Here is a 9,780-nt window from a genome sequence, read left to right as displayed (position 1 = left end):
GGGGGGGGGGGGGGGGGGGGGGGGGGTGCCACGTCCTCACACAACCTGCAGGCTGCGTTCGTGGCCGTCCAGCTGCACCTTGAGCTTGTGCAGCTCCTCGATCTCGCGGTTATGCCGCTCGGTTTTGTGACGCACCAGCGATCGGTAGAAGTGGATGGTGAAGACCACAAAGATGAGGCCCACGGGCACCATAATGATGGTGGACACGAGCGCAGCCTGCCAGCCCGTGTGGCCCCCGGGGCCGGGCGGGGGGCCAGGCTGGCGGCGCGCGTCCACAGGCAGGAACTTGATCCAGCAGAGCAGCACCACCTCGGCCAGGAAGAGCAGGATCCCCAGCACAGTCGAGAAGCCCCAGGCCAGCTCGATGTAGGGGTGCATGCGCTCGTGTGGCGACTCGCTGATGGAGTTGAGGTTGTGGATATTGCTCACGGCCTCCACGTTGGGCAGGATGCACGTGCTGATGAGCAGGGCGAAGAGGTGCACGGCCACCAGAACCGTGGTGCAGGCGCTGAAGGCGATGAGCAGCGGCCGCGGGTACTGGTACTGCGTCTCCAGCTGCACCTCCACCATGGCCACCTGCAACGCAGAGCGGACGAGTGGGCCGGGGCGCCCACAGGCCCACATGGGGTACCGGGCGCCCACCTAGCTGTCCACAGATTTCCCAATTCTCCTGCTTTCTGATGAGCTAAAGGACATCTCACTAAGGAAGAATCTAGAAAGTGCAGGCAAGGGGTGCCTGGGTGGCTCAGTCAGTTAAGCGTGTGACTTCGGCTCAGGTCATGATCTCACAGTTCGTGGATTCGAGCCGTGCTGACGGCTCACAGTCTGGAGCCTGTCTTTGGATTCTGTGTCTCCCTCTCTCTCTGACCCTCCCCTGCTCATGCTGTCTCTATCTCTCTCAAAAATAAATAAAACATTTAAAAAAATTTAGACAGTGCAGCGGAGTTTAAAGCACAGGGTGGGGAGTGGTGGGGCTCACTTCCCACCGAAGGCCTTCCCAGCCCAGAACACAGTGCAGAATATGGCCGAGTGCAGAATATGCCCCGGGTGCTGAGCTCTGACCCAGCTCGGAGGCCACCCCTCCCCCAGGAACAGGTGGCTTCAAGACAATGGCTGTTTTTCAGAAACTAAAAGCTAACCTTTCAAAAAGTTAAAAAAAAAAAAAAAAGGAAAAGAAATTGTGGAGGCTCCCTGGGTCCCCCAGGCCACAGGGTGTGGCTCACAGCCTCAGAAGCCCTGGGGGAGAAGCCCGCATCTCAAAGGCCAGGAATGGGAACAAAAATGAGGGAAAGGGTGGGGGGGGAGGCTGTGGGCAGGGGGCTGGGCTGAGAAAAGAGCTGAGTCATCAACCGCAGTCACAGGAAGCCCAAGCCAATAGGTGATGCCTGAGATGGATAAATCGTGAAATAGCAGTCTGGAGAAGGTTTTTCAGAGGCCTGGAGGCNGTGGCTTGCATGCCCTGCAGCAGTGACTTCAGTTTTCAACTGGGTGCACATATTTGTTTTGATAAAATAAAAACTTTTATTAAAAAAATTTTAATTTTTTTGAAAGAGAGAGAGCACACAAGTGAGGTAGGAACAGAGAAAAAGGGAGAGAGAGAGCGCAAGTGGGGAAGGAACAGAGAGGGAGGGAGGAAGAGAGAATCCCAAGCAGGCTCCACACTGTCAGTGCAGAACCCAACGCAGGCCTTGAACCCACAAACCATGAGATCATGACCTGAGCAGAAATCAAGAATGATGCCTGCCTAACCAACTGAGCCATGCAAGTGCCACCCCCCAATTTTTTTAATCCATGACCCTGAGATCAAGAATCAAACACTCTACTGACTGAGCCAGCCAGGCGCCCCAAACTAATTTTTTAAAAAAGGCAAAAAAAACCCACAGAGGGAACCAGAAGCCCCAGCCTAGCTCTGTGGTAGTGAATGTCTACAGCCAGTTAGGCAGGACCTGCTCACCCCAGGTGCCATTCACACTGCAAGCTGGGGAACGTGGCCCTGTGCCACTTCCCCCAGGGCAGACCCAGGCTACGGAGAACTTCTCCCTCTGTGGCCTGGCACTCCCTTGCCCCTCAGCACGTGGAGCTCACCCAGTGGATGGCATAGTCCAGGCCTGGCAACGACTCCTGGGCCCACCAAGGGCCTTCTCTCAGGTACCCATAGGTAAGAAACCAGACCAGTCAAGAAAGGGGGACAGGGAGGCAGAAGGAGAGAAACCAGATGAAGGCTTTTCCACTCACTGTGTTTGCTTCCTAGATCTAAGCCATTCTGTTTTTCCAATTTTACAAGAAAGATGACTTCACAACTTCTAGCAAGCACCGCCTCCTAGAGTGAGAGACTCCTCCTTTCAGCAGAGAGGGAACGTTCGGTGGGTAAAAAGAAGAGACGGCAGTCCCAGTGGACCACAGCTAAACAAAACTCAGAAGTGATCACTGCTCCATACAGTTGCCATATGACACGAGTTGAGGGGGTGGTCTTTTCTCAGTGACCCCCGTGGCCTGGGCAGGCTCTTGTCACCACCAAGGACATGGCTCCACAAAAGGATGTTGTAGAACACAGAGGGCATTGAGGTAAGAAACAAAGATAATGAAAGGGCCTGCAGTAGGAAAGCCGTTTTGTTCTGCCTTATGGAGAGAAAAGGCCGAAAGGCCATTTTTCAATGTGTTTATGCAACGATTTTACGAGGTGGCCGCGGTTCACTGGTTCTGTGTGTTAGCAGAAGAATAAACATGAAGAAATGGGCTTAAGGTTAGGCCCAAGTGCTCACCTTGGGGAAAAGAATAGCTTTGCAACTCTAATCAGGGGAAACATAACAGGGAGGAGCCGCCACCTAGCAAACCGCCTCTTTTCACTCTTTCTTGTACCTGCCCTTGTTCTGCCTCGGTTTCCAGAGCTGAAACACTGGCTGATGGCCTGTGCTGGTCTTCCTTCCCCCACGCTGCTCCACAGTCTGAATATCACCTGGGGCACTGGTGGCCCGTTAATCTAGTCAAGGGGGCCCACTGCTGCCTTCCCCACCCCCGGTCTTGATGCCACTCTTTCTGCTGCTCTCCAGTGTTCACTGTCAGGACTGAATCTCCAGTGCGTATTAGGCTATGGCAGCCTTCATGAGAGGAACCTTCTAGAAGAGAAGGCGAGGGCCCGGCAGCGCTTCTGAAGCGTATCCCAGGGTGCTTAAGGAAGCCTTTGCTGGTAGAGGAGACGCCCCATAAACGCTGAACGAATGAACGGCTGATCACTGGTAAGTGTGACTGCCATTGCCAAGCTAAGGACAGGCGGCGTACTGTGGTACACATCCAGGCCCTGCCATCCTGGGGTCTGCGGTCACCATTTTCAACCCAAGACCACTTCACACCCCTGTGGGCTGCCGGTGGGTCTCAGGCCAGTCCTCCAGGATTTGACCTCGGTTTTAGAACCTTATGCACAGGTGGGGCGCCTGGGTGGCTTAGTCGGTTAAGCGTCCGACTTTCGCTTAGGTCATGATCTCGCGGTTCGTGGGTTCGAGCCCCGCGTCGGGCTCTGTGCTGCCTGCCAGCTCAGAGCCTGGAGCCTATTTCAGAGTCTGTATCTCCCTCTCTCTCTGACCCTCCCCTGCTCACGCTGTCTCTCTCTCTCTCCCAGAAATAAAAAAAAAAAAAAAAAAAGAACCTTATGCACAGGACCCGTTTTCCAGTTTGAAACGAGTAGTTTTAGAGGCTTCAACTTAGGTGAGCCTTTCGTTGGCCGGGAGAAGAAGTAAAGCTTCTCCAAGTTTGGAGACCCGAGTGTCGGGAAGGCAGGAGTCTAAAAAGACAGCCGCAGGGGCGCCTGGGTAGCTCAGTCGGTTAGGCGTCCGACCTCAGCTCAGGTCACGAGCTCATAGTTCATGGGTTTGAGCCCCATGTCAGGCTTGTGCTAACAGCTAGCTCAGAGCCTGGAGCCTGCTTCCAATTCTGTGTCTCCTTCTCTCTCTGACCCTCCCCTGCTCACACTGTCTCTCTCAGAAATAAAAACATTAAAAAAAATTAAAAAATAAATAAAAAATAAAAAGACAGCCATGGACAGGAAGTGACTTCTGAGACCTGGGCCCCAGGCACAAAGGAAGCCGTCTTACTGCATCATGTCACTCAGTACTTCGCACAGTATGTTTTCCAGAGTTGAAAACACAAGTGCAGGCCAGACAAACATAATGTGAGACTATAATTCTTCTGCCGAGTGGAAAACAAGCCTTCACAGTGTTGTTTAAACGTCTCACCCGCATTCCATACAATTAAGCTTGAGAAAACCGTCTATCTTTTGCATGTGATGGAAACCACAGGGAGAAAATAACTATAGGCCAAAGTTGTGCACTATGTGATTGTACGCTTTGACATTATGTTAAAAATAAATAAATAAATATAACACAACACCTAGATAAAGCCTTTGCTTTAAACTACTGACCTAGGAGTGCCTGGGTGGCTCAGCCGATTAAGTGTGTGACTCTTAATATTGGCTCAGGTCATGATCTCACAGTTCCTGGGATGGAGCACGGCACTGGACTCTGTGCTGATGGTCAGCATGGAGCCTGCTTAGGATTCTGTCCCTCTCTGCTCCTCCCCCGCTCACGTGTTCACTTTCTCTCTCAAAATAAATAAACATTTAAAAAAGTTAAAAAGGGACACCTTGGTGGCTCAACTTTGGCTTAGATCATGATCTTGCCGTTCAGAGTTCGAGCCCCATGTTGGGCTCTGTGCTGACAGCTCGAAGCCTGGAGCCTGCTTCAGATTCTGTGTCTCCCTCTCTCTCTCTGCCCCTTCCCTGCTAATACTGTTTGTCTGTTCTGTCTCTCTCAAAAATAAACTTAAAAAAAGGTGGGGGTGGGGGTGCCTGGGTGGCTCAGTCAGTTAAGCGTCTGAGTTCAGTTCAGGTCATGATCTCACAGCTCATGAATTTGAGCCCCGCACTGGGCTCTGTGCTTCGGTCTCCCCATCTCTCTGCCCCTCCCCCGCTTGCGATCTGTCTCTCTCCCTGCCTCTCTCTCTCTCAAATATAAATAAATATTTAAAAAGTTTAAAAACAAATAAAAAAATAAGATAAATTACAGATCTAAACCCAAATTTTTTGCCCCGAAGCCTGGTGACCTCCGTCACACTCTGACTATACAGGTCTGTTTTCTAAGGGTGGCCTGTACCAGGGAGCAAGCACCAGGCCACCCTGATAGCTTACTTTCTGTGCTGCTGCTTTGACAACTGAGGCTCTGGGCTTTGGAAAAATGACAATTGTTTTTACATTAAAGAAAAAAATTATTTCCACCCCATAGAGAAGAGAAGAAAGAGGCGTACCCTCCTCCCCTCCACCACCACCCGTGCCTTGTTCTTCCTCTGAGTCCTGGCCATCTTTGCCTTCTTGGACAATTCCCCGAAGGGATATGAGTCAGGGGCTTTGGAGTCAACAGGTGACACGGCCCTGGCCCTTCGCAGGGCCCGTGGTTTGGCCTGAGACCGACTCCTGTGGTGGGGAATGACTCAGAAGGAAAGCGGCAGCCGGGTAGCCAGGAGTCAGATCAGAGGCTCTGCTTCGTCACCCCAGACGCCACATTTGGGGGGCATCTGCGTCCTGAGCTGGGCCAAACTGAGCAACCCCTCATCGATCCCAGTCCTGCCTAAAGCCTTCAGCTTCCCAAAGTCTTGAGTGGTGCCCGAGGTGGGGGGCAGACAGGGGTACCTCTCTCCCTGCACACTGAAGCTATTTCAATTACTCTCGACTTCCTTGCCAGGTAACTGCTTGGGGCCCATCGCTGGCAGCCAGCCTGACTGCCAGTGCGGCTAGGATGGGAGTGCTTTGCTCCCTGAAGCATCATAGGATCTCGACAGCAAAAGTCGTTTCGCAGGCCGTGTTCCCCACCACGTGTGTGCACTCACCATGGCGAAGCCTGACAGCAGGGCCGAGGTCCGGCTGGAGGCCTTCAGCTTGGCTCTGCTCAGGTAGAGCTTCCTCCAGGACAGCGCCTGCACAGAGTGGTGGTTGGACGTGACCAGTTCCAGGTAGCTGCGGCGGACCCAGTCCCGGTAATCCATGCCCTTGTGCCCGGGTTCAGAGCAGGCGGGAGTGGAAGGGTCCACAGGCACGTTGAGCTCAGCGCTCATGGTGGGAGCCAGGCTGGGGGCAGGGGGCAGATACTCTCAGGCATCCCAGAGGGCTCCTGGGACCTGGAAAAGCCAGAAGCCAAGCAAGTTAACCTCTGGGACCTGTTGTATAATCTGGACACAGGGCGGTAGTGGGAATATGGGGCCCTGGTCCCTAACACAGGATCGTGGGGACCAGCTGCGGGGGAATAGGGTCAGGAGTGCACTTTCAGGAACCACCAGTGTCCATTGTGCCTCCCTCCACAAAGCTAGAATCTGGCCTTCCATCCCGATATCAGGAAGGCACCAGTACAAATGTGGTTGGTGGGTGAATGAAATTCTAAGGTTAGCCCCAAAGCACCTAAGGAATCCTCCAATCTGTTGCTATCTTCAGGGAATAGGGAGCTAAAGCATTTACAGAGATCCTAGGACCTAGTTTGTAGGCCTGGATTTTACCCTACTGTGTGATCCTGAGCATGATATTGAACTTCCTGCCCGTGTGCATTTTCGGACGGGGGACATCCCCACTCTCACAAGGGTCTTCAACAAAGTAACAGGCCCAGGGGTGCCTGGTGGGCTCGGTTAAGTGTCTGACTTCGGCTCAGGTCATGATCTCACGGTTCGTGGGTTCAAGCCCTGTATTGGGCTCTGTGCTGACAGCTAGCTCAGAGTCTGAAGCCTGTCTTCGGATTCTGTGTCTCCCTCTCTCTCTCTGACCCTCCCCTGCTCATGCTGTCTCTCTCTCTCTCTCAGAAATAAATTTTAAAAAATTGAAAAAATTGAAAACAAAAACAAAAAACAAAAAAACCCCAAAATAGTAGGCCCAAAGACTCAAAACCACTTTTCAGTGTCCAGGGTCCAACCAGGAGGAAAAAAAGAAAAAAATTCCAAGCAGCGGCTAATTTCTCAAATCCAATTTAAATTTTAATCAGTGCAGTTCACCTGAAGAAATACTTGGTTTATATAACTGAAGGCACAACCACGTCCAGGCTGCGGTGGAAACCCTGAGCAAAAGGAAAAACTGAATCCATCAACTGACACGAGCACATTTTACAGAGAAACGGAGACCAGAGACCTCTGAGGTCATCACAGGTAGATATCAGGTTTGACAGTAACCCGAAATGAAGATCAGAAGGGCCGATCTGTCAAGATTTGTGAATTTTTAAACCCAAATCTCCACTAATCCAAATAGGGGATTGGCGGTCTCATGTGGCCCAAGGGGCCGGCCCACGCTACAGCATGCCGAGATCGGCTCTAATTAATCCGCAGGGCAGACTTCAAGGGCATCAGCACTTCGCGGCTCACTTGGCATCAGATATCAACTTGTATGTTCAGGCCTGCGTAAGGCCCCACAAAAAGCCTACTTAAGGCCATTACAAATAGATCAGTGTTTCTAGGTCCTAGGGAGCAGTGCTGGGGGTAGGTAGGTGGTATAAGGGGTGTTTACCAGGGTCAGTGGCTGTGGAAATGCACCAAACTTGATCTATCCACACCAATCTCTAAAAGAGTTCTATGGGAAGGTCCTGGAGGTGGAGAAGAACTCTCTCTTTTGGGGTGCCTTCCTCTTTGTCCTCCGCCTGGCTGCAGAGGTACAGCTTTTGTTGGCCAACAGGACCCTAGGGAACAGTTCTGTGCTCTCCTATTTCTGCCAGGGGATACCCATTACTAGATCGTTTCTAGGAATGTTGGCTTGGGAGCCCTGGTCACTGCCCCACGGCCATGTCTGCAGCCAGCAGCACTGCCTTCCAGCTCTTCAATCACTGGAACGTCCCTTCCTTTGGGGAAAATTAAGAGAAGCCTTGCTCACTAACTAATCCATCAGTTAACTCCAAATAATTTAGAATGTCATCATTTGGAAATTGACTTTTCCTTTTTTTGTCCATATGCAACAGAAGCAAGCCAATAGGTGTGAGCATATGGCAGGTGGATGGGTGAAAGGCACAACCTTTGCCCCTGCAGACTATCTGTCTTTCCATTCTCCACCCAAAAGACGCTTACTGGGCTTTAACGTCAGACTGCATTTGGTACTTAGAAATCAAAGGTGAAAATGGTGAGGATCTTGTGAGTCCCTTCAAGGAACTCACTGCCCAGGATTGGAGAGCAACATAAGGGAGTGATTCTCACCCCATGAGTTAAATGCTGCTTTTGCGGAAGGGGTGTGAGGGCCAAGGGAGCAGCCTTGGGCAGGGAGAAGGTCCCTGCTAAGGAGCAAGGATGGGGTCAAGGACATAGATGGTAAAGGCAGCACGGGCAAAAAGGGACCCTCCCTCAAAGACGAGATGCTGCCCATATGGGAGGGTTCTGAGAGGGAGGGACGCGGCAGGAAAGCTGGCTGCAGTGGGTGTCAGGGAAACGTGGGCGAAAGGCAGGATGCGGGAAGTATATGGAGCCCGAGGCAGCCCAGGCAGTGTGGCTGTGCTGGACTCTGGTGGTGCTGGGGCTTTGAAGGAGTGAGTGAAGGGAGCAGGAGCCTGGGGTCGGTGTGGTCTGGGCGGGTGCCCGCTGAAATGGCTGGCTGACTGGGAAGGGCAGGAGAGCCCGGTCGCCTCCAAAGGGGTGAAGAAGAGGGAAGCCCAGGGGCCATCAGTGGGCCTGGGCTGGGCTCAAGTTGGGAGGGTGGAGAGGGAGGGCTTTGGTGGTAGTGAGGGCTGACACTGGCCTCTGGGTAGTGGCTGGGCAGTCTCATCCCTGCTATGTCCTCTGAGTGGCAGGGAGTGGAAGGAAGGGAGCCTGCCTGTCTGCTTGGAACCTGGTCTTGAGGCAGGCCCGTGGGTCCTGGAGATAGAGGCCACTTCCTGCTGAGGGAGCAGCCTGGACTGGATTCATATCCATCCTAAGCTCCCAGCTCAGGTGTCCTACCTCCTGCCAGGCCTCCTACCCTGCCCCAGGAGAGGCAGAGTCCTCACATTCTGGGCTGGGGTAGGGGTAGGGTGGGGCAAGATGGAAACTGACATCTCTGCCGGGTGACAGAGGCTCCAAAGGATGCCCTCCTAGCTAAACTTCACGGAGGTTTTTTTTGGTCTGTTTTTATATATAAGGGGCAGTCAGAGAAAAGAGCTCTTGTAGAATAATGGTGACTCTCTAACGATGAGCTATTCTCCTTGGCAGGCTTGTCTGAAACATTTCTAGGGAGGAGGTTTGGGGTTTGCCTGTCTTAACTTCCTTTAAACATCTGGGGCACAAACAATGGCGAGCCTGACTCTGTCACACCCGCAGGGGACGGAGGCGGGGGGTCGGGGGGAGCCGCAGTCTTCACAGGGGTCTCCCAAAGGCGTCCACCTGTATCTCTGTCCCTTCCCATAGGGAAGCCTCAGTAGCCGCAGGACCCGCACTCGGGCCCCTGTTCCGGACTTCCGAGTCTTTTCTGCGCCGCACCCCCTCCCGAGGATCCCTTAGGGTTGGGGTCACCTGGCCACCCTCCAAACCCGCAGCCACCCCATCCCAACCAGCCCAGGAGAAAGCCCATCCCCTCCCCCGCGTCGATTCTCCCGATTCTCCCGTTGCAATTCCGGTCCCCCAACAGGGCGGGGTAACCACCCCCACTCCGCCAACCACCCCCCCTCCCACGGCGAGCACTCACCGAGCTGCCCTGCCTTCCGGCCGGCTCCGCTCCAACTCAGGCTTGTGGCATGCGGCGTGGCCGTGTTGCCCTGTGGCCCTGTGGCCCCGTGGCCCGGCCAGGGCCCTGAGCACTGCCCCCTC

At 53.4% G+C, this 9,780-nt stretch overlaps 1 protein-coding gene across 1 annotated transcript; it reads right to left on the bottom strand.

The window, feature by feature from the left end:
• Positions 1-6: 6 nt before the first annotated feature.
• Positions 7-9,774, bottom strand: ORAI2 (ORAI calcium release-activated calcium modulator 2). Its single transcript, XM_077777911.1, has 3 exons — positions 9,659-9,774; positions 5,875-6,162; positions 7-576 (listed from the first exon to the last, which is right to left on the bottom strand). The coding sequence occupies exons 2-3, from the start codon at positions 6,097-6,099 to the stop codon at positions 37-39; spliced, it is 765 nt and encodes a 254-aa protein (XP_077634037.1). The 5' UTR covers positions 6,100-6,162; positions 9,659-9,774; the 3' UTR covers positions 7-36.
• Between the last annotated feature and the right edge of the window lie 6 nt (positions 9,775-9,780).

The sequence above is a fragment of the Crocuta crocuta genome, unplaced genomic scaffold (genome assembly GCF_008692635.1).
Source record: "Crocuta crocuta isolate KB4526 unplaced genomic scaffold, BGI_CrCroc_1.0 scaffold217, whole genome shotgun sequence".
NCBI classification, from domain to species: domain Eukaryota; kingdom Metazoa; phylum Chordata; class Mammalia; order Carnivora; family Hyaenidae; genus Crocuta; species Crocuta crocuta.
Note: the sequence above shows the minus strand (reverse complement) of the source record. Positions and strands in the feature narration are given on the sequence as shown.

Coding starts and splice junctions, on each gene's coding strand:
- ORAI2 (XM_077777911.1), bottom strand. CDS start 6,099: ATGAGCGCTGAGCTCAACGTGCCTGTGGACCCTTCCACTCCCGCCTGC. Junction 577..5,874: donor TGCTGTCAGGCTTCGCCATG/GTGAGTGCACAC, acceptor TCTGCGTTGCAG/GTGGCCATGGTGGAGGTGCA.